This window comes from Scophthalmus maximus, chromosome 7, assembly GCF_022379125.1.
Source record: "Scophthalmus maximus strain ysfricsl-2021 chromosome 7, ASM2237912v1, whole genome shotgun sequence".
NCBI classification, from domain to species: domain Eukaryota; kingdom Metazoa; phylum Chordata; class Actinopteri; order Pleuronectiformes; family Scophthalmidae; genus Scophthalmus; species Scophthalmus maximus.
The window spans coordinates 20,753,435-20,776,865 of record NC_061521.1 but is presented as its reverse complement, the minus strand read 5'-3'; the positions used below and the strand labels follow the sequence as shown (position 1 = coordinate 20,776,865).

Below are 23,431 nucleotides of genomic sequence, written 5' to 3'. Positions count from 1 at the left end.
AAGTGGAAATTCCCTACAGTTCTTATAGTTCGAAGTTTTGTAAAACACTACGGAAGAGTGTTAGGACCAATCATACGAAGAAGACAAAAGGAGGCGGAAGATTGATTTTATTTCATTTTTTTTTTTTACATTTCAAAAGACGAAATGTCGAGGATAGAGTTGAAATACTACTTCGAGAATAAAGTCGAAAAATTGTGACCCGGAAGCACTTTTCAGCAGCAAAAAACAACCGGATGTTGATGTTTTGCTAGCCAGTTTGCTAAGCTAACGCTAGCTGCTAACCAACGTTGTAACGTTGCGATATTATTATTGTCAGGCTGAATCTGGAAGAAACGATGTGGACATGTCGACTTTACTCTCGACATGTTGACCTTTATTGTCTAAATGTTAAATAAATAAAACAAATCTTCCCCCTCATTAATAAAAAAAGACAAGTCTTCCCCCTAATTGTTTCTTCTTATGCCTGGCCATGATACTATTCCGTTTAAACACACACAACACAAATATAATGTCCTGAAATTGAGAAGAGATCGACACCAGTTGTGTGATGATCTCAATGGCGCTGTGTGTTTCTGTCCTTGTTCGTTGCAAAGTTAGTTCACAAATTCGAAGTTTTACGCGAGCCCCTTGAAGGCAACACGCGCCCCATAGCAACCACTGTTCAGTGTACCTTAGCAACCATGGAGGACGAGCCTGCGTTCATCGTGGAAGAAAGAGGAGAGGAGCTCCCACGAGAAGAACTTCCCGACAACCGCGTCGAAGAGCTAAAGTAATGAAGGATAGATATTAGAGAACATAACTTTTTAGTTTTAAAGGGAAAAAAAAGCTAACTGTGAAGTTTGTGAACCCCTAAACAGAGCTCTGTTTTTCAACATGCTACATTGAGTTAGCATAGTTCTATTGTCGAGCAATATGCTGACAGTAGTTAAAAACTATATTCCACGCTCATTATGACACACAGCATGAAATGTTAGAATAGTTTAGGGCTGCCAATAACGATTATTTTCGTAATCTATTGATCTGCCGATTATTTTCTCGATTAATCGAATAGTTGTTTGGTCCATAAAATGTCATAAAAATATCGATCGTGTTTCCCAAACCCAGAGATGATGTTTTGTTTTTGTCCAATCACGAAAGATATTTAGTTTAATGTCATAGAGGAGCAACAAAACCAGAAAATATTCACATTGAAGAAGCTGAAATCAGAGAATCTTGATTTTTTTTTCATTCAAAACTACTTGAACCGATTAATCTATTATCAAAATAGTTGGCGATCAATTTACTGATCGATTAATCGATTAAGTGTTGCAGCTCTGGAATAGTTTGCATTCACTTTAAACTGTCTTTCTAAACATTCAGGGTTCACGCCTCCAGTTAAACAGGACACAACTTTGAGCTGCGAGCATTTTCCTCGGCTGACTGAAGTTGTTGTTACTCCAGGTGTTGCAACGCAGCCCTCCTGGCAGAGAAGGACTTGTTCGAACGCTTCATCAGCCGCCTGGAGCCACGCGAGCTGGTGTCCCAGCAGGACGGGGGCGAAGGTCCCGCGGCAGCAGCAGCAGCAGGAGGAGGAGCAGGAGGAGGAGGAGGAGGAGCCTCCCTAACGGAGAGTGGGGCAAGTGACCCCCAGTGACATAGTGACGTACTTGCTGGTCTATATCTGCAGGTGTAGAGGGAGAAGAGATGGGTTTTAATGCGCGACTGAAGGTGAAAGGTGTTGAGGGGGGACGTGGGAGCTGTCCTGGAGACGGGCAGAGGCGGATCTGAGGGACCCTGGGGGGTTGGTATAGGCGGTGAGGAGGTCAGTGAGATATGGGGGAGCAAGATGTTGAAGGGCTTCTTTGAAGGGTGAGGGCCAGGATATTTGAAAGTGATCCGGTGGGAGACAGGAAGCTGGTGTCTGTTCACCTGACTGGAAGTGTTTCCCGAGCGAGGCCAGCGCTTTGTGTGTATAGACTCAGAGGCATTCATTCTTTCTCAAGGACACAGAACAAGATTAAAAAAAAAATCCAAAACACAACTCGAGAGAAACAAACTCAAATACTTTTAGGTTGAAAGACCATATAGTTGCACGTCAGCTTCCATTTATGTGGCCTACTTCCACAATCCTGGGAAGGATAGTATTAATGGTAATAATAATATGTTAAAGGTTTTGGTTTAAACAGGCCAAGCTGTACGCATTCTTGTATTCGACACCTCCCTGCATTGCTCACTCCTGATAAACCTGCATTGTTTTATATGTTTGTATTCGTGCCTCATGTCAGGGCTGTGGACGGAGGCGGAGGTCCCACTCCCACGTGTCCGACCGACTCCAGCAGCTGACGATTGAGCAGAAACTCTATGTGGCCCGGAGGGAAGTGAGAGAGACACAACAAGATCACGAGAATCTCAAACAGAGATACGAGAGAATCCAGGACAACTACAAGGTAAGGTTATAACACACCCTTGCACAAACAGAAACCTTGTACCCATACACTTTACATTTTTTCTTAGTGCCTCTGCGTGTGTTCCCCAGGCCTCCTTGAAAGAGTCCGAGTTGCGCCTGGCGGAGGTCAGGAAGGCTAAGAAAGAGTTTGAACGCAGGCTGCTCAAACCTCTGAAGGACAACAGAGTGGAGATGAAGGAGCCAGACAAAGTGCTCCAGTGCATCAGAGACAAGCTACAGGTGAAAAAAAAAAAAAAAGGGTTTGGTTTAATGACGTCAATCTGAGGTAATCAGTATTTGAAAGGTAATTACTCAACTTTTTAAATTGTTTTGTGATTACACTTAATAAAATAAAAAAAACAACCTCATGGTCATTAGCATCATTAGCATTCCTCAGTCAAACCATCATTGAGCCATAGCCTCTTTGGCCTTCTAGAAATGCCAGAGATGCTAATATGATATTTGACTATATTTTTAAAAAAAAATTCATTTTGGACCAAAATGGCAAATAACACACCATTTGAATACCAATATTGAGAAGGGGAAACAGCTGGGTTATTGAGTGACTATTACTCCTGCTTACTTTTTATGATAAAATGTGTTTTTATTTTCCAGTGCATCATTTTCATCCTTTTGCCCACATTTTATCCATCTCTTCACAACACACACACAACTCTAAATCAGGTCGCCCAGTTGGAGAAGTTGCATCTGAAGAACCAGGCGCTGAAGGTCCAGGAGAAGAAGCTCCAGCAGCAGCTTCGCCATAAAAAAGAAATGGGAAAGGCCGAGTACGAGGTAGAGAAAGTGAGGTTGTATAATACAGAGGCTACAAAGGCAGAAAGGAAGAAAGGCTGGTTTTATGATGTCCCGGAAGATTGTCGGTGGATTTTGTAGTTTGTGAGTTATTGTGTTTGGCAAGAAAACAGGGATTCAGTCTGTGAACTTGTAACAAGAGTTAGTTAACTAGTTAACTAGTTTTGTACCTATTTATTGTGGATTATTATTTTAATAAATGTAACGGTGTGTTGTTCTCTGTGTGTGTTGTATCCAGGACTTTTTCCAGGAGTACAACGAGCAGAGAATTGACAAAAATCGAGACGAACTTCAAGTCAACAGTTCGAAAGTGCATCGTGTCCTCGGTTCGCACAAGGTGACTCGTTACAAATTGTTTGGAGAGGAATAACTTTTCCAAGTCTGATATGATGTGAATTTATGAAACATATCTTCTTCTTCGTGTGCGAGAACAGGAGAAGCTGCAGTGCGTGACCATGGAGTCGACGGAGTTGAGCAACGACATCACAAGCAGGAAGCAGATGCTGGCAAAAATTGAGGAGGAGATGCAGCACGCCGAAGAGGTTTGTTGCCCGTCCGAGAGTTTGTCAATGTTGACAACATAACTCTTTTTGCCATCAACATAAATAATGTTTGTTCCACTGATAATTAAAGAGTAGCAAAGTAATGAGCATTAAATTAAGAAGGCTGGACGGAAACACACAAGTGAATTAGTTTATTTCTCTGACTTGAGTTCATTTATTTCTGACTTTAAACTGTACTAAGTGTGTCACCTCTTAATCTTTCCTCTCTTCAGGAGCGTTTAAAGGCGGAGGCCCTGAACCAACACCTGCGCCTCCAGATGACAGATTACGAGGCTCCCGATATCACCGAGTACATAGATGTCAAAGAGAAACACAAGAAGCTGCAGCAAAGCATTCACACCTGGGAGAGGAAGGTTGGCATTGCTGAGGTAAAACCAATATATTTATCTTCCTCCCCCCACATACAATCAACTCTGTAAAAATGGGTCAACCACAGCATGCCTCAGTCCAGCCGGGAAAAAAAGAAAAAGAAACTGTGTGGCAATGTCCAAAAACGATTGATTCTCTCTTTTTCTTGTTGTCACCAGATGGCTTTGAAGACCCACACTAAAGCCTGGATCAAACATGGAGCCACTCTTACTCCTGCGAACAGCGCTGCAGCAAGAGCGAGGTCCGGGGAAAACCCCGTCCCAGTAAAGCTCCCGTACATAACAGAACACAACAGATAAGAGAGGCAGAGAATCGGAGGGAGGCTACAGGATTCATTAAAGAACTGGAGTGGTGCTGGTGGAGTTTGTACGTCCACCAAGGCCAAACAGTCCCCTCAAACTCAATCAAGCTGCACCAGACATACAGTAGATATCAGTCCCCTTAATATGCCTGATTTATAAAAAAAAAAAATCAAGATCCATTCTTTATTCCCTGGGAAAACTGTGAAAGTATATATATATATTTTTAAACTCCACCCTATCTTGCAGTTTGACAGGGAGGGGAAAAACGTCCTGGATACGCCTCTTTGTCCAGATCTGGACCAAAATGTAATGGGTTCTTTCTTGGCTCATGTTTTGGGGAAATCCGTTCAGTAGTTTTTGCATATTCCTGCTGAATATCAAACAAATCAACAAACAGAAAGGGGTGGGGGGATGGAAACTTTAGTCACAATTTGATTATTTCTTTTAATATTTGTTGGAAATTGTAGCAATAAAATAATTTTCTGTTGGCTTGATGCTTTTCAAGATGTTCACATTTTCAAACTATGAAGTTAACTAAGAATGAATTGTAGAGATATTTTCTAAATGTTTAAGCTCCATTAAGCCCAATTCCAATAAAAATAACCTTGATTACAGCATTCTCAATCCAATATATGAGAGTTTCCATAGTTGTGTTTCTGAAGGTCATGTAAAGTGAGCAGACTCCTAATGTGAAGAATAAAAATCCACCGAATACTTGACAAACTATTTTCTTTATTGGAAAGAAATCCTCGGAGGTATACGCTCTCAAAGAACTCTACATGTTATGATGTTACATGCCATATGTACAGTTATATACACACAAAAGTGCAATGTCACAATGGGTAAGCCGTTTATTTATTATTCATTCTGTCGTATAACTTGTTCTGAAAATGGCATCATTACTTGTTCACTGCTTTATCGCCCTGTGTTTTTTTTTTTATCAGAAACACAGCATCTGACATGAAAATGCAAACAGGACAGAATGTCTGAAGTTCCTCTTAAAACATTTTCCAAGGCACTTTCACGAGGTACATACATACCACTGTGTACATTAACACCACAGAGCCGCTGACGTAACAGAGTTCTCTACTGTTGATGATTGTTACATACGTGACAAAAGCACATTTTATACAACTGGCTTCATATTGTGTAGGCGGGACAATCTGCATCTCTGGATATTTTATTCTACATCATTTTGTTTTCTAAACTGAAGTCAATTCTACCCAGAAACTGCACAACAAAGAAAACAACAAATATCATTAAAAAATAAAATAAAAATAATGAAAGTTAGTAATTCAGAAAAATCAAATTAGCTTTTGATTATTACACACAAAGTATCTTGTCACGCCAACGACGATAGTGTAAACCTGCTGTTATAGAGAGCAAACCAAATCTCTTCTAGGTGTTGTTATGCTATAGACACGTATTTCCCAGGACATGCTGTTATTTTCTACAGTGCACAGGTTCACTTCATAAAGACCTACAGGGGCTGCAGTCACACTGGTGGAAGTCACTGGCACATAACCGTTTTACGGGGGGGGGGGGGGGGGGATTTTGCATTTTGAAATTATGACCTGACCACGGCCTGTTCATTGCCGATCACGCAAGACTGTCGTCTTCCGCAAAGTCCACAGAGAAAAAGCTCGGGTGAGGGACAGTCTCACCCGACCGTGATACAAAACGAGTTGAGCTGCTTTTTTTTTTTTTTTAAGGGACTTGAAAAGCAAAGGGAAGCAGGGAGAAAAACACGTTTCACTTTCACACTAACAGTCATCAGGTCCATGGCTAGTGGCAGCACTCGCACAGGGCGCTGCCTCGAGTCTGTACACGGCGGTCCATATGAAGAATCCACGCTCTACACCTACACGGCCATGTCTTTGGGTTGCTAAAAGCGAAAGCGGGGCGTGAAAGGAAAACTACGCCATGTGTTTCACAGCGTGTCACAGCCTTGTGTGTTGTGTATATATACTGTGGGGTGAGGAGGAGATTTGTCATTACTTTTCACACTGCTCCCTATAAAGTTACACAGATGTAAAAGGCCTAATTTATTACGCATCGTTTGTCCCCTTCATCAGTTATTGAGGCGGGAATTCAAGAATGCAAAGTAGTGGTTTCATCCAATCATCATATCTCGTTCCAGGCAAGATGGAAATATATTTCAAATACGTTGTGAGCAAATCCAGCACCGAGGGGATCTTTGTACAACGGTACGCCTCGTCACAGGAAGTCGCAGGGAAAGAACATCAGTACTGCTAATCTACTGAAAGGAGTACCGTTAGTAAATAAAGGCTCTCCGGGCCTCCAACCGCGTCCATCCCAGGAAGTCACAGCAACCTCAAAAATAGTTTTACATTTGGAATCAGTTTTCATCTCACAGTCAGTTAAGGCCTTTGAAGCAGTTCACCTCCTGCTGCCGGTCCTTCTCATCAAGTTCTGTCTCAGGTTCAGTGGTAAAACAAGAGGAGCTACGTCGTGTTGCACCGCGTGTTGTTCCGAGTTACACGATGAGCGACTGTAAACTAAAACTACCTTGTATACATTTTCTAAAACCTTTCGAAGGAAGCCTTTGTGATTTGTTGTTTGAATTTTTTTTAAATTTTATTTTTTTAAAGTTAGATAACATTAACCTAAGCATGTTAACACATTTTTTTGACAGATTTTTCTGACTTGACAAATCTGTCCGTATAATAACTCCTACACCATCTTTCAAATCTTGTTTTAAGCTTAAAACGTCACAAAGAAATGTCTCTTCCTGCCGAGGCCCACGTATGCTGCACGCTCTTAAGATTTGTTCGTGGTACATCTATGAGGTCTACACGCTGCATTACGCAGCACCTCCGGAAGTGAATTTTTTTGTTTTACTCCTCTCTGGTTCCTTTCCCAGAGGTTACATGGTGCAGGACTTGTCCAGGGGATCCTGAGGAGTCGTCGCCGGGGGCTGTGCGGCCTGGCCGGACTTGGGCAGAACCATGGGTTTGGGCCTCAGGGCGGGGGGTTTGAGCTGCACCCCCATGCGGGGCGCCACCGCGGGCTTGAAGGTGCTCATGGTGTCGCTGGAGGAGCTGGTGCTGCGGCGGAGCGGCGGCTCGGTGTTTGCCGTGGACCGCAGCATGACGCCGTGGATGGGGCTGAGGGACTCGCTGGAGCTGGCCGGCGTGGGGCCCCCGCCGCTGCCGCCGCCGCCGCCGGAGGTCTGCCGCTGCTCCAGGGTGTCCAGCACCACGTCGGGGGCGTGCTTCGCCGAGCTCTGCCGCTCCAGCTCACGCAGCTCGTTCAGAGCGGTGTTCATGGTTTCTTCTATGTCCTGCGGGAGACAAGGAGAGTGAGAGCATTAGAGAGGTGGGAAGATACGGCAGGACGAGAATGACATGGGACGAAAAGGATGAGTGCGAGACAAGATGGTCGGTGTTAAACATGGAAGGACAATTTAAAGACGACATGAAAGGAAGGATAAGGTAGAGCTCGGTATGTAGGAAAACAAAAACTACGTTGACAGAGGACCACAGTTAGTTTGTCAAGACAACAGCAAGCATGCTTCTGACAGGCAGAGTGTTGGAGTGCACCTCTCCACCTGCATGCTGATGACTTTGGATAAGTGAAGTGTTCATCTGAGCATGCTCCCAGTGCGCAGGCAGACAGCCCGGCACAGTTTAAAGTGCTCTCTGTGACTTCTGCTTTCTGACCGAGGCTCCGCACGAGCATCATTTAAGGCTCTGCTGTTCATAAATATGTGACAACAGTTAAAATAGAGCCGCCACCTTCCTAGCAGCAGTGACGCAGCTATGAATGTGTGCTTCAACACAAAATGTTACCACTCAGCCAGTGGTATATATTTTTTTAACATGTTGTATGTTAACAATCAAGACCACGGTGAATAAATTGCGATGAGTCCCGGTGTCAGGCTGCGCCCCCTGCTGTCTGCCTGTGAAGCTCGTCTGTTGCGTGAATTTAGCACACGGACACAGTTGCAGCCGGAGGAAGCCGAAGAGGACAGGGACTGACTATTTTTTTACAGGGCGGGGCAGGGCTGCGGTGGTGGAGGGAGCTGCGGTCGGCTCGCCGCTCGTCCCGCGCTGACCTGTGCGATGCTCTCCGGGTCCAGCGGCTTGCCGCCGTGGTGGTGGTGCAGGTGGTGGTGGTGGTGGACGTCGGTGAAGCCCGTGTACTGGCCCGAGGAGGTGGAGCGGCGGATCGGGGGGCTCTCCATCTTCTTCAGCGACTCGTGGCGGCTGATGTTGGTCAGACTGCCGTGGCCCGTGCGGCGCCGCCGCTCGGGGCTGTCCACGGCCATGTGGTTGCGGCTCCGCAGCATGTCCCGCGGGCTAAAGTGGCCGAGGACTGGGGAGCCCATCTCCGGGGTGCCGCCGTGTCCGCCGTGACCCTGCTGCGAGGCGTGCACCATGCAGTGGACATCGCTGGGGCGGGCGGGGGGCCGTCGAGATGGCGGCTCTGACCTTTTCTTGTGCCTACTGGGATAGAAGGAAGGGACAAATGGGGAATGGAATATTTATTCATGGCACTTATTCGACAGACGCCCCTACATCCTGCACACTGAACCCCTAATATTGCAATATGTAGATATTATGCATCTTCTGCAGCCTGGTGTGAATCTTTACTTTTGTCACACAAACCCCCCCCTACATAAAACATCAGTACTGTGAGCGAGGCCCTGATGTCAGAGCCTCAGACAGATTTATTTGGAGAGCAGGTAGAGAGGACCTGGCCGTCGGCCACAGGGGAGAGGGAGGGAGGCCTGTGGTTCATCTCCCCGGGAGAAGCTACAGCTGCTTCAGCAGAAGGACTCTGTGTCCTCTGTCTGAACCTGGACCAGGACGGCACTACGCACAAACCTAACTTAACACTCCGAAATCACGGAGCAACAAGTCTGAGCCACACACACGCACGCACGCGCGCACCCGCACGCACACGCACACACACACACACACACACGGTCTGCTTGCTGAGTTATACATGATGGTACATCACCACAGTAACATCTACAATTCTATTGCGCCATAAAAGGCCAAAGGAGCAGCACTTCCTCCTCAGTCTGGCTCCAACAGTCTCTGCTCTGCATATTTATGACAACCAACTATCAGAGTTAAAATGTTTGATCAAAAGCAAAACAAAATTGAGCATGATTGCTGACAAAGAAATAGAAATCGATCTAGACAATACAATAATATAGCCACGTGACATTTATTCGTTTTTTACTTTCTTCCCAAAATGACAAAAACTTCAAATATTACATCACTAACGTCTAGAGCTGATGAATGTCAGATGAACTATCTAAGTGGTCTTCCATCTGCATTATTGTTTCCTTGTGATGATAAAGCAGCAGTGAATTGCTACAGCGAATGGCCTCGAGAGTTTATGTCTAACATGCGCTGTCTCAGCCATTAGCTTCATCTTCCAAACCCATTAATATTATCACAGGAAGCTACTTGTCTACATCATAGACTGTATATATCTACATTAGTGAGAGAGTCAATGGAAACAAACAGATGCTTATGTAACACTCTGAAACCCAAACCTGCACATACATTTGCAAAACGCTCCACTGGAAATGGATGTGAGAATATGTGTAAAGTGTAAAAGTATGAATTAAAGCGCACAGAAAAGCATGTGGACAGCGTATGTACGTATGTATTTTCTTTCTGACTGCAGTGAGAAATCTTAAATAGTAAACAAGTGCAGGGACTACTGATGACCTGCAGGGGGCGCAGTCTACATTCATAACGCCGGTCCCCCCTCTGGGGCAGTGACCACGGATGTGTTGCGTCCACAACAACAGGCGCCGCAACTCGCTCCGCATGCCGTCACCACATCGACAGCTCACACGTAGTTTATTACGGCCTTGGCTGATAATAATAATATAAATCATAAGACATTCCACGAGTTCCCACCCCCCCCCCTCATCAAATCAGAGAGTCGACCGACTGTGACGCCTGTTGTCACGTCAACGGGCTAAAATATAATCGTCTTGTTTACCGACTTGCTGCGACTGTGATGCCAAAAACTCTGAGGTTCGTATGCTGAGGGTGTTGTTCACCGAGAACAACGTGAGAGGAGAAGAAATCTAAATAAAGCTCAGGATATAAATGATTCAACACATACAAGCATTTGTCTGAATGGAAGAGCAGAGATGTGAGTGAGGGGGGAGTAGAGGGGAGGAGGGGATCACCTGGGAGCTGGTGACAGGTAGAGAGGGATGTATGATGTCGGGCTTTGGGATTCACACGCGGCTCATTAGGCCGATGTGGAAAAAGATGATTCACTCAGTCACGTTCTTCGTCCGCATACTAAATACCTGCAGCGGTGTAAATATTGTCTCTGGTATGAATCATCGACATTTCAAGCAAAGTTAAGTCGGGGGGGGGGGGGGGGGGGGGACGACGACGACGAAGACGAACGAGTGTGGCTCGGAATAAAATAGCGTTTGTTCATGCGTTTGGCAAAAAGCCCGTAACAGATGTTTCAAGGTCGCTTACTCCACCAGCAGAGATGCAGCGATGAAGAGAGCAGCAGCAGAAGAAGAAGAAATACTGGCACGCCGGCAGCGGAGCGCTGCCAAAGACTGAAGTGTGATTGGATGTCTGTGTGTGTGCCATTCCTCCACGTGTATTCCAGTACGACCTGCTGGCTGATGACTAGGCACCTACGTGAAACGGGACATTTAATACTCATACTTCACAATGTGAACCGTCTGGTCACTGGGTACAAAATAAGAAATTGTGGAAATGTAATCAGGGGCTGAGCGAGGTGGGCTGGGACACAGGATATCAGAGGGGGGGCCGTAAAATGTGACACTGAGGGTCGAGTGTTTACTGTACGACGGCTTCCTGCTCTGTTCAGGAAGCCGTCCGCATAATGGGCCAAATCCAAAGACAGGCAGTCAAAGGCTGAAAACATTAAGGTTTATTTTTTTTTAGCAACATATAATTTATATGTTTCTATACCAGACTCTCGACAAAGAAGTATTCTTCAGGTAAACATGTCAGTGTGGTTGTATTCACACCCTGAAGCTATTTATGCACTTTGGATGCTGCAACTGTGCCGCAGGAGTGTGTATCACGAAAAGAAATCCATCCTCGTCCTTGCATGGGGTCACTCTGACATTTTCAAAAAACATTTACTAGGGTTCTGGCAGGAAAAGTTCCGGAAAATATTCATAAAAAATACTCAAACTTGTGTGATGCAAAAAGAGAAAATTCTTTATCGCAGTCCAACATACGGCCGTGAGGAAACCAACCTGCTGATGTAGGCCTCAGAGATCCTGGTGTCAGTGGGCGAGCCGATGTCTTTTCCTGAGCATTTGTCGTCTCCGGCGTGGCCACTGCCGGCCTCGCTGTCGGCCTTCTGACTCAGAGTGTCTGAGAAGCTGTCGTCTCTGCGACACAGAGACACGGTGACATTGAGACGCAGAAAAGGGCAAGAGGAGGTGACAGACCAACGGAGGACACCAATGTGATAAATAACTTTAAAAAAAATGCGCGAATCAGTCGATCTTTCATATTTGCGCTGTTGTTCGATGACGGCATTCCAGATCGGTTTCCTGTGTGTCAGCATGTCCCCCCCTCCCCCCAAGGTCCAGAGAGTCAGATGAGTCATGTTCCTGGGCCCCTCAGTATTCTGGTGCTGCATCGTGGTGGATGAACTCACACACGCACACACGCACACAGGCCAGCTGTATGGGCCTCAGTGAGGTGTGCGACTGGAGACTGGGCACAGTTGGTGCCCGTCGGGCGGCAGTAATCAGAGCTACTGAGCTGCTGCCTCTGATGATGTGCATTAGCCCAATATAAAACACAGTGGACACACTTATTTGTCGTGTCCACGTGAACGCACACAGACAAGAGCCGGAGCAAGTGATGCGCCAAAGCGGAAGCTGCAGTAAAACTGGATTTTACAGGCAAGACAGAAGAGAAGTTCAAAGGACCCGGCGGTCTCGAGCCTCGAGAGGAGACTTCCTGTACTGAAACGGTCTCTCATGCATGTTTTATTCCGGGCCCTTTTTATGGGACAAGTGAAGATCGCAAAAACCCCGTGCGCTCTTTGGCTCCTCGGCCTGTTCGGTTTAAGTGGAGAGCACGGTGTTACTACACTCGGGGACGACCCCGCACGGGCTGTAAATTCCCCCTGCTCTTTCATTAACTAAGAAGACACCCCATCAGCAGTGGCCCCCCTCTGGTGAATTATGAATAGGAGGCACACTGATGGGACAGCAGCAGCAGCAGCAGCAGCAAGCGGGAAAGAGGAGAAGGGGGAAGGCTTTTCTAAATGGCCATTTTGTCGACCGGCTACTAAGTGCACGCAGTTCTTTTCCGTTTTTCCCGGTGCCGACGAGACAGCGAACGCAGTTCGTTCAGGGCACGAACAGCCCCCGTGGCGGAGTGTACGCTTGTTAGTGCCGGGAGTCAGACACAGTGACAAGAGGGCTGGTTAGGGACCCCGGAGACAGAGAGGACGCGGCACAGCCGAGCAAGGGTGGGCAGGACAAGCCAGGCTGAAGGTCCTCACTGCGCGACCCTGCGGTCAACTGACCAGCGTGTCCTCTTATACAGCAAAGTCAACAAAGACAAGTGTGTTGTTTAAACCCACGGGGACTTGTCATCAGGGAGAACTTGGGGGTTATTCTTTAAAACGAAACTCTGAGTGGAGCTGGCACTGGTGTATCAGCCCGGGGGAAAACAATCAGGGGAATAGAAAGAAAGATTTCCTCTCTGCAGCACCCGTGCACATTTTGTTTCTTCTTTAGAACGACATAATTATCATCACAATATATGTAGAAATGTATGTACTGCTCAACCTTTTTATAATTTCTCAGCCAAGACAAAACTCAAATTTGAAAACTTCTGTTTTAGAGATGCTCTGACCCAGTTGTTGGGAACTGACTCTTCACTTTCCCGATCAGTGGTTTGCACAGAAGTTTGCACAGAATATACATATTGAAAAAGAACACTCACATGTCTTGGACCACGATGTACTGGTGTGGCACCAGGCCGTCGATGCCGTTGTGCCGTCCCTCCCACCAGTCCTCGGACGCCCGCTGATACAGCAGCAGGGAGGCTCCCTTCTTGAAGGACAGCTCTCGGGAGGAGCGCCCGACGTAGTCGAACTTGGCGATGGCTTCGATGGGCTCGCCCTCTGTTGAACGGAGAGGGAGGATTAGACGGGTCGCGTGTGTCAGACGGGGGGGCGAAGACGGGCTATTATCGCGTGTGTGTGTGTGTGTTTGCAGACGTTTTAATGACGGATACAATTCCTTTCGGTATTATGAAATTAAAAAAATCTCGATAATGCAATACGCGCTCAAGCGGGACGCTCCGATATCGGCGTGTTTATACACGTGGGACGTGCACTTTCAGTGCACATGGAGTTCAAAGTGTGCTGAGCCAGTTGGTTATTTTAGCTGTAGTCGATAGTAACCCAGGCCACAGCACGCCCAGAGGAGCTTTAGCTGGATATTTATAGGAGCTGGTGAGAGGACATCTATATGACTCAGGGGCATGTGGGTCGCTGTATGGATCATTAGATTGGGTTGATAACTACTCAATAACTGTACCAACAGATCCCTGGATCAGTGACATGGGGAAATGAACGTGGTAAAAGTTATTGCAGGCGATACTAATTAATGGTAGACTCAACAATCAATATTTATTACAATGTATTTGCACTGATTGGTCTCTCAAAAGTCCTGTATTGTTGGCAAAATCACGTTTTTTATGTCGATCCTGTCGTCACAGCTACAGTCGGCTCTCCGAGCCAAAATGCATGCACTACAGCAACACGGCTCTAAAAATAGCTTCTTTATCCCTCCCTCACTCCTACTCCTGCCCTCCTCCAATCTCACTTTCTCACTTCAAGTCAGACGGGGGGGGGGGGGGGGGGGGGGGGGGGGGTCCCTGGACAGACGTAGCCTCACCCTCACACTCTCTGCATGCACGCGCGCACACACACACGCGCGCGCACACACACGCACACACGCAGGTAGGTAAGGGAGCAGGGTAAATGGTGGAAGCTTGCATTGGCCGTGAAAAGCCGGCAAGATATATCTTTCACAGGAGCTCAACAGTGATTCCCAAATGAGCGGCCATGTGGGAGAGCACATACAGCTGTGATTGTGGGCAGCGCAGAGGTCTCTGCGTTTTTCTCAGTGTCCCTTTCCCACTTTTGACTTGCCACCTTCCCAGCATCGCAGGGCTGTCAGGATTGACAGTGTGTGGATGTAACACGGCTCCAATGAAATGTGACAAGCGGGAATTTACTGTCTGAATTAATTGAGCGGCACTGCGGGGGGGGGGGGGTCCCCCGTCAATAAAGTTGACGGGACCCTTCCCAGTCAGGGAGAGATTTCTCCTTCTCTTTCTCTTACTCCAACCGATTCCATCCATCTTCCTCTTCTAGGTCTATAAATGTTTGTCCGGAATCTCTTCCACAGGAACACACACACACACACACACACACACATACACACACACACACGCACACGCACACGCACACGCACACACATGCAGTGACGTTGGCTGAAAGCATCAGGCTATAAACTCTAATCTCAGGGCAGCAAAGGATCCGAGGCTACACTCTCTCATACTGCGACTGGAGAAAGTAAAGTGATGTTGAACCCTGACAGCTGGGGGCCTGTGGCGCATGAGATACAAACTGTCAGATGTCTTACACAAGCCAGTGGAGCGAAGTTGGTGTGGACGATACTCTTCATCCATGTTCTTACAAAGAAATAGGGGAGAACAAGTCTTTTATGAGATACGTTTAGGATCAATACAATAGAGAAGGACATTATTTTCTTCTTCCCTTTTTCTCTTCATCTCATATTTTTCTACTGAAGATGAATTTTAATCGTAGGTGCATGCTGCTACAACCAGAACAAATGAAAGTGGGTTAGGTCTACGAGGAAAAGGGATGACCCTCTGCGTAGAGTAGAAGAGACTGCCCGTTTAACATGTGAAAACCAATATGTACAATATTCCTGCTGGGGCACTTGGCAACGAGGACACCGTGCTGTACTCCTGCAACCAGACAAATAATCAATGTGCCAGCCAGTTGACCTCTGACCTCGTAGCAAATTCAGCAGCAGATAGAACATCGATGTATTGATGGTGTGTGAGAAGTGCCACTCTGAACACAAGACAGTTTATCCTCCTGCACGACAGTCAGTGTCCATGAGACCACTGGGACAATGTATGTCTCCATAGCTCTGGTTTGTGCCTCTCATTTAGTGACATCACTGTTGTTTTCACCAGGTGTAAAGAAATGAAGAGGAGGGCAAACTGTGTGGATGGCTGACTTATTAGATTCACAGTCACAATTTAAAATTTGTCATCTTCATAATCAGCAACCATCTCTTTTTGGATTTGGAGAAAGAGGCGCAACTTGGGAAAGGAAACTTGTGGAATATTTCTTTATCCAAATGGTTAGAAAGGCCTTTGAGTATTTTGAAAATATAGTTGTTGGACAATATTTTTTTGAAAGATGGGCATAAAAATTTTTTTATCAAAAAAAAAATTTAATGCGGGAGGGACCCAATCTGTGGATAAGCAATATAAAACATTAAATTATGTTCTTTACATCTTGATAAACAAGCATCCATCCTTTTTCATTTTCTCCCCTAACACCAGACTGTGTGAAAATCTGACTGGTCCAGATCATCTATCTGAGCTGAAGAGCTCCAACACACTCCACGAGGTCCACGCCGTCCACACAATGAGATTACCGGGCAGCTTCTTAAGATCGATACATTTTACTGTTCCGTCTCCTGCTTACTCACTTTGAGGGTCAAAGAAGGCAAATGGTAGTTGAAGTTTGAGACGAGAGAATATAATATTTCAGTCGGCAGAATGAAGTGCCAGTGACTAAACAGGAAAGGAGCTTTGCTTTTGTGTCTGAAATCCGAATGAGGTCATGGGGATTTAAAAATAACTGATGACAATAACTTGACCACAGTTCAAGACTCCACAGGGAGGGGCTGCGTCGGAGTGGACGTCCTCCCAGTCCGCGCAGAAGGAAAAACTTCCACGGTAGCAACTTGGGATTTCTGGAAAATGTTATCTGCCATTAATTTACTCGAAGAGTTGATAGCCGCCATCTGTGTTCTACAGTGGGAAAAGCAGACGTCCTCTTCAGTTATGGAGGACATCGACATTAACCGCTGATGTAATGCGAAGAGATCGACTTCACTTCCAGACTCCGTCTGGAGACGGATGATGAGTGATGATGGGGAGCCCCTAAAAACTGTGTCTGGGTGCGAAAAGGAGACAGGATTGGGGGCTGTTGTTGTCACCATGGAAACAGGTTTAGGGAGGTTCTGTTTCCAAGGGAAGACAGCGAGACTTGGCTCGACTATAGGTTGATGCTTTTCTTTGCTCACGACGTGTACATCTGGTCAGCTCCCTGTCTGGGGGTATTTATCACTTTTTAATGAGCTGGGCTTTTATCGTCCTTCTGCTTTTTCCCTGGAAGTTTAACAGCGACCCCCTGATCCCCTCTGATATTTAGGTCTCAACTAACCCGGCAATTATTTGCTTTGGACCAGACCGACTGGTATCCATTTCCCTCAAACAAAGGACCACATGTATGATCACACAACTCAAACGTATCCCACCCAACTTTGAAAGAAGTCAATCATTTCCTCTAGTGGCTACATGATCCTGGTGGGGTTTTCCCCCCCCAATTCATATCGCTCTTGGACACATGGAAATATGGTTAACCGGAGAAAAGACAGACTGTATAATTTCTGAATAGCTCTTAAAACATATATGTGCTATTCTTTTACAAACTAGTAGAACAGAGTTTGCACAGGGTAGTGAAAAAACGTAACCCTTTTAAATGTCTCTCCCGAGGGGTCCGGTGGGTGCAAACTGCCATGCAAACTTGTAAATAGGGGGGGACGTGGAGATTGTCCCAGGGTCCCGGGGGAAAAGCAGCATTAGAATATGAATGGCTGCCTGTCACTGAAAGTCCAGTTCCCCAACTCTTCAAGGTTGCTGCATTTAACAGGCTGAACGGCAGGATTAGCTGCAGAGAGCCGAGTTTTAACCCTTTGCCACGCTGAGGACACGGGGGACAGCTCGAATCTGGGCGACACGGTGCAGCATTCTACTTTACGTGTGTATGAATTATGTTGATAAATTATTTGACTTATTTACATATAGAACAGTGTGGTTGTGTACAAAATGCATGCGTACGTGGTTGTGCAAGGCACTCACCGTCCTCGCTGGTGTGCGTCTCCGTCCCTCCCTCATTCTCCACCTCCTCCAGGGCTCCGTGCTCACTGTAGGGGCTCTCACTGCGGAGACACCAGGGCAAGAGTGAAAGGTCAGGGGTTACGGGAGAGTTTCGTAACAGGCACACAGAAAAGGGACTGAAGGTTTTCCTGTCGTGTAGTTTCACTCGCAGAGTCTTGTCAAACCAAACTATATTTCCTAGTTTTATTTCAGTTCAGTTGGCAGAAAAAACCTTAACAGCCAAATCTAATTCCCGTGAAGGTGACGAGGAGGAAGGGAGGTTTTTGCAATAACATGACCAACAGGAAGGTCAAACAGCAGCAACGTTTTTGCAGTTTACGCCTGCCTGCACACACGCACGCACGCACGCACGCGCGCACACACACACACACACACACACAGACGAAGGCAGGAAGAAACAAATGAGACGGGAGCCCCAGGTTCGGCCTGTTCGGTTCGACCCCAGCGTGTTTCTGCAATTCACCTAATCATCCCCTCAATGCCAGGTGACCCCCCCCCCCCCCTTTTTTTTTTCTTCTTTCTCCCCCTGCTGTGATGGAGGTAATTAAAGTTATTGTTTCAGCCTGTCTCACCCAGAAAGCCGGCCGCCATCTGAAAGTCAGCGCCGAGACAGGCTCTGCCTTGTCATGTTCCTGAACCACAGACGTCTAATCGGTGGGTGTAATTGCGCACATCAACTCCGCCGAGATACTACTGACACAGCTGCGGCGCTGCGAGCGAGCGCACGCATACCTGCATGTTGAGTGAATTCCTAATGAGGCAAGGGGGTTGGCTGCGTGCCTTTGTTCCATTCACAGTCAAAAAAAACCCCCCACAAAAAAACCTGGAAGGAGTAAACCACCGGTGCCTGTCCCGACTCTCAAACGTACATCTCATTTAGGAAAGCTGTGCAGCTGCATGAAGTGACCTCATCACAATGATTTCTTTGCGCTTTTTAAAAATCCTGGATAACCTCCGACACCAGTGACGGGGAGGCCCAGTAGCCGACACATGGTTCATTTCGAGTGAGAAACTTGCGCGCAACCTGAAAAATGAACTTGGTTGTATTTGCCGGTTCCTCACCAGTAATCTCCTCCGGCCATGCACTTCTCATAAAGGGGCCCATCCAGTTCTTTGGCGTCAGGGAAGATTGTCTCGTGGTGGATGATGATGGTCTTGATGATCTCGTTGACGTGCGCCTGGCAGGAGACCTGGTCCTGGGTGTCGGGCGTGGGCATCAGCGTGGGGCCGAAGCATATGGCCAGGTTGTACGCGTCCATCATGTTCTCGTCACTGTACTGGGACAAACTGGAGACGGGGAGGGGGAAGGGAGGAGCGGGGCAGATGAACGAGAGACCATCGATATGCACAGAGAGCCAAGGAAAAGTGAAACGAGAAAAGGGCATAACAGTGGGGACAGTATTTCGGATAATGCTCATCATTTGGGGGTTCTTCTACTAAGAGGCAGCACGTCTTATGAAACAGAATAAAAGATGGACTCACTGGTTAGTGTCTCTAAACTTACTGGTTGAGGAAGGCGAAGAGGTATCGCATGACGATGAGGACTGATCTGGGAATGGTGAGGAGGATCTTACGGATGTACAGTGCTCTCTCGTACAGGTTTTCTATTCCTAGTGCAGCAGGGAAAAAGAGGGTTTGATGTTAAAAAAGGAAAATGCTGGAACACAAGAAAGATATTGCTAAATTAATTTAGTCCACTTAGTTTCAGTTCGGGAATAAAATCCATTTTGTCCATCCACCTCTCACATTCAATGCACCACCTCGAAATGCTGTATGTGACAAACACTTGCCCGTCTAATGGTGTCCACTTATTGATTATCAGCACACCAAGTCCCAGAACATAAATACAAGAGCATATTGAATTCATGTGACTCTCTGGGGAGAGTGAAGTGTGATGTAGAGCAGCAGCAACAATTCATCGATGAGTAATCGATGAATTGTTGCTCAATTCGTGGACAACTATTTTGATAATCGATTGATCAGTTTAAAAAAATTTTAAATTCTCTGATTCTGGTAGAGGAAGAGACAAGAGACGGAAGTCAGCGTTCTTCAACAAGTAGGTTTTCCTGCTTTGTTTTTTCCAAATGTCTATTTTTTTCCCCTGCTTTGCAGAATTGAGAATGTTACCAACAGGAGAGTGACTGTTTAGCAGCAGGAAAACATTCTTAATCTTTCTGATTTTGTGTTTTACCAAACTGCCGGAGGACGCCAACCTTTATGTCTTTTATTACTATCTCATTTGTTCCACTGTGCCACTTGAAGCAGCTTATTTTATTTGGCTGAGCTGGGGCTGTGCTGGCTGCTAAAAATAGCCGCGACACCCTCCAGCCACTCTGTACCATCTGGGATTTGGGGCTTCTGGGATTCTTGTGATGCATTTCATTTTTCATGAATACCCAACTAGTATTCTGGGAGGGGTTCTCAGTGCTTCAGAAGCTCGTATTTAAAAACTTACTCCGACAAGCGCTTGTACAGCATCTATAAACTGGTGTGTGAGCAAACCTGCACATGATATCCATACGGCAAATTTAAAAAAACGAAAGATAAGGGGAGCCGCAGTGCGCTGCTGTGGTGAAAAGAAACACACAGTCAACTGAGAGTAAAGGGAAAAGGGATCTGGTAGCTGGTGTGAGCTGCTCCCTATGGAATAAGCAGAGGGTTTTTTTTAATATGGAGCCTGATGGGAGTTCAGCCCGCACTGCAATCACTGGCATGTTGAGCTGGGGAATGTAAACAGGGAATCCCCATCACTCACCCTGCACAAATGTGGAGAAGTACACGCACACACACACACACACACACACACACACACACACACACACACGCACGCACGCACGCACGCACGCACGCACACGCACGCAGGCACACACATACACACACGCACGCACACACGCACGCACGCACACGCACGCAGGCACACACGCACGCACGCACACGCACGCAGGCACACACGCACACGCAGCTGCACCAGGCATTACATCACTTGTTGTGCACGTTTCAATTGTTCTTGAACGCCGGTACAACGCCCCACAATGTCGCGTCATGTCTTTAAAGATCACAACAGACAAGGAGCTGACTGATCAGCGAAACCGACTCCGAGTGACAATGTGGACTATTCTTGTGAGGACGTCAGCGTGGATTCAGCTCTGGACTCAAATGGTTCTCAGTTCTGTGGACATTTTTACATTCCACCACCACTATCGTGTGAAGATGGGTCGCTTTGTGCCACAGATAATATCCCATTCATCGCTCAACCAGAGTAGTAGCAGAATAGCATTCACAGTGTCTAAAGAAGAAGCCAAAGCCATTCTGCTGCTGAAAGAGTTGTACAATGTCTCTGATTTTGAGGGATGCTAATTCAATTTTTGTTTTAATTAAAAATACAAAATTAAAATCAGACAAGGTTTCGAGAAATTAATCTTGTAAGCTGTGAGTTAATATGACGGCATGAAAAAGGATCCTCATCCCATCTGAGTGGGATGAACAGATTTAATACTTTAAATTAAATGATTCATACTCAAGATTTGTAAAGTAGAAAAACAATGTGACCGGCACAAAAAATATCATTTTGTCCTTACTGATGGACGAGAGCAGATCATTGAACCTCTCCTTGGGGAAAAGAGGGTTCTCCAGGCCCCGGAAGTAAAGTTTGAGAACGCCGGCCACTGAGTTGATGTCATGGTTGTTCTCATCATCCGTCAGGGGGTCGTTTCCTAGGACACGGAAAAGTCAGCGGTTTCAGAGGGACGTCCTTAACAATTTATTACAGACGTGACTCAGTGTGAAATAGATCTAATTAAAAACTAATCAAAGAGCATCTTGCACCTCGCTCGAACGAGTTCTTGATGTCATTGACTTCCAGGTGGGATCCGGAAACACGGAATAGTCCTTGATGTTGGAGGCCTGCACGGAGAGAAAGACGAGACAAAGGAAGAGGGTAGAGGAGATGGAGAAAATGAAGATGAAGAACAGCCTCTTAAGTTGGAGCTAAAAGGCACATCGTGTTCTTTAAGTCCCTTCACTTTTTTTTAATTTAGGATAATTAATGAGTCAGGGGCGCCACAATTAAGCTTCACTAAAGTGTCTTTCAGCCGGGATTAGGACTTACTGAGGGGAAAGGTCAAGGGTCAAGAGCAACATAATTAGTCTGCTGCTTGCTTCCTTCTGGATTTCTCTCTGTACGCCACTCACTGCGTGGTAAAATTCAACGGACGACCTCAGGTTCACTGCCCTCAGAGTTTTTAATGCTTGGAGCTTACTTTCTTTCAGAGTGACATGTCTGATCTGGTTTCAAACCAATATTCTAACTCATAACTTGTGTCCCGGGCTCAGCTATCCGTCAGTCTCATGGTGGTACATTGGGAAAAGTGGGTTTTAAAATGTCTGCACCTCTGTAAACAGGATGGAATCTGCACTTTCCCATGACTGCAACAGAAGTGGAACAAACTGAAACCCCAACATGAAAGAAAGAAAAAAAAAGGCACACGCCCCAAACAAGCAACGCCCAGAAATCACTGAGGTGTCACAAAGTAAGATAAGCTCAAAGATGAAGCTGGTTGGTTGGTTTATAAGAGGATGTAATGAAATAAACACAGTCATTAATTCACGACTCATTAACTTAAGAGACAAAACAGTCTATACACTGTATATAATAACCAACTCACCATACAAATTGATGTAGCGGATGCAGCTTTCGACCACGCGAGGGATCGCTTGTCCAGAGTCCTTTGACGCCAAAGTAACAAAACACGCACACACACACACACAATGTCAGATCAGGTATAGTTTGTCCTTTTGTTACATGCACATGAGCTAGAGCCCGACCTGAATGATATACATTGAAGACCAATAGCTGAGAATAACAAAAATGTGATTTTATAGATTTGCCGATATTGCTTCTTACACACAAAAAAGAACATCCTCTTATAACGATGTTTTACTGTTGCTCAAACCATTATAAAATATTATTAGACTTCATAAAAGACCTAACAGGAATTTTCATTGTAATTGTCGTAGATGTGCTTTAAATAATTGAGAAAAAAATCTCTGTAAATGTATTCCTAGTGTGCAGATTACATAGAGCTGTGAATGTGTCGGTCGGGCTCTAGAAGCAACCAGTCAGCGTGATGTTAGAAGTATAAACATGCACACACACAGGGAAAGTGAAGTTCGTAGGACGACACACAAGGTTGGGGTTAGTTTGTTGAGATTTGACAAAGACAGACCGAGTTGACTTCACTGGCTTTTTTTTTTTTTTTTTAACTGTTCGTGTTCATTCACTCACGAGCAACAACGGCGAGCGTTGTACAAACAGGTTGTCGGACACCTTTCGATTGGCCTCGACCGCCATGCATAAGAACGCAAAGTATATTTAGCTTCCCTTCAGTGCGCCCTGGGTTTAGATTACCGAAAGCTTATCTGAAGAGGCACGCACTCGATTATGGAGTTCAGTGCCGAATGAGACGAGGTGAGGTGGGATGGGATGAGATGAGATGAGATGAGAGGCTGCAGCTCTGGTCTCCTTTAGAGAAAACACATTCATCTCACACACTTGAGACGTGAAGTGCGCTCTTGTTCTGCCTCAGCGCCGGCTGCTCGTGTGGCCCAGTGCTGGACGGTGACTTGGCACATGCCTTTAATGATACAGTGGATCTGTTTACAGCCCCCAGGGGTATATGACCAGGCCAAATTTGACTA

The 23,431-nt window shown here is 46.1% G+C and overlaps 2 protein-coding genes across 7 annotated transcripts in view; one reads left to right on the top strand and one right to left on the bottom strand.

Moving 5' to 3' along the window:
• The first annotated feature begins 113 nt into the window (after positions 1-113).
• On the top strand, positions 114-5,191 carry ccdc113 (coiled-coil domain containing 113). The gene is made up of 9 exons (XM_035642618.2): positions 114-769; positions 1,441-1,615; positions 2,265-2,426; positions 2,516-2,665; positions 3,110-3,220; positions 3,477-3,575; positions 3,673-3,780; positions 4,014-4,169; positions 4,329-5,191. The coding sequence occupies exons 1-9, from the start codon at positions 681-683 to the stop codon at positions 4,467-4,469; spliced, it is 1,191 nt and encodes a 396-aa protein (XP_035498511.2). The 5' UTR covers positions 114-680; the 3' UTR covers positions 4,470-5,191.
• srgap1a (SLIT-ROBO Rho GTPase activating protein 1a) overlaps positions 5,185-23,431 on the bottom strand; it is a 73,161-nt gene continuing 54,914 nt past the window's right edge. For 2 of the 6 annotated variants that reach the window (XM_035642605.2, XM_035642606.2), the window contains exons 13-22: positions 22,399-22,459; positions 21,560-21,637; positions 21,313-21,447; positions 19,239-19,344; positions 18,797-19,021; positions 17,696-17,775; positions 13,439-13,619; positions 11,725-11,862; positions 8,551-8,941; positions 5,185-7,776 (exon numbers count right to left, since the gene is read on the bottom strand). In XM_035642605.2, the coding sequence (XP_035498498.1) occupies positions 7,360-7,776; positions 8,551-8,941; positions 11,725-11,862; positions 13,439-13,619; positions 17,696-17,775; positions 18,797-19,021; positions 19,239-19,344; positions 21,313-21,447; positions 21,560-21,637; positions 22,399-22,459 (1,812 nt within the window). In that variant the 3' untranslated portion in view covers positions 5,185-7,359. Of the gene's footprint in view, positions 7,777-8,474; positions 8,942-11,724; positions 11,863-13,438; positions 13,620-17,695; positions 17,776-18,796; positions 19,022-19,238; positions 19,345-21,312; positions 21,448-21,559; positions 21,638-22,398; positions 22,460-23,431 lie in introns of those variants that run through there. The other 4 variants (XM_035642608.2, XM_035642609.2, XM_035642607.2 and 1 more) reach the window with 4 other exon arrangements.

Excerpts from the sequence above, each read along its gene's own strand:
- ccdc113 (XM_035642618.2), top strand. The coding sequence starts at position 681 with ATGGAGGACGAGCCTGCGTTCATCGTGGAAGAAAGAGGAGAGGAGCTC. Across the intron at positions 2,666-3,109 it reads GCATCAGAGACAAGCTACAG|GTCGCCCAGTTGGAGAAGTT; the intron begins GTGAAAAAAAAA and ends ACTCTAAATCAG. Across the intron at positions 3,781-4,013 it reads AGATGCAGCACGCCGAAGAG|GAGCGTTTAAAGGCGGAGGC; the intron begins GTTTGTTGCCCG and ends TCCTCTCTTCAG.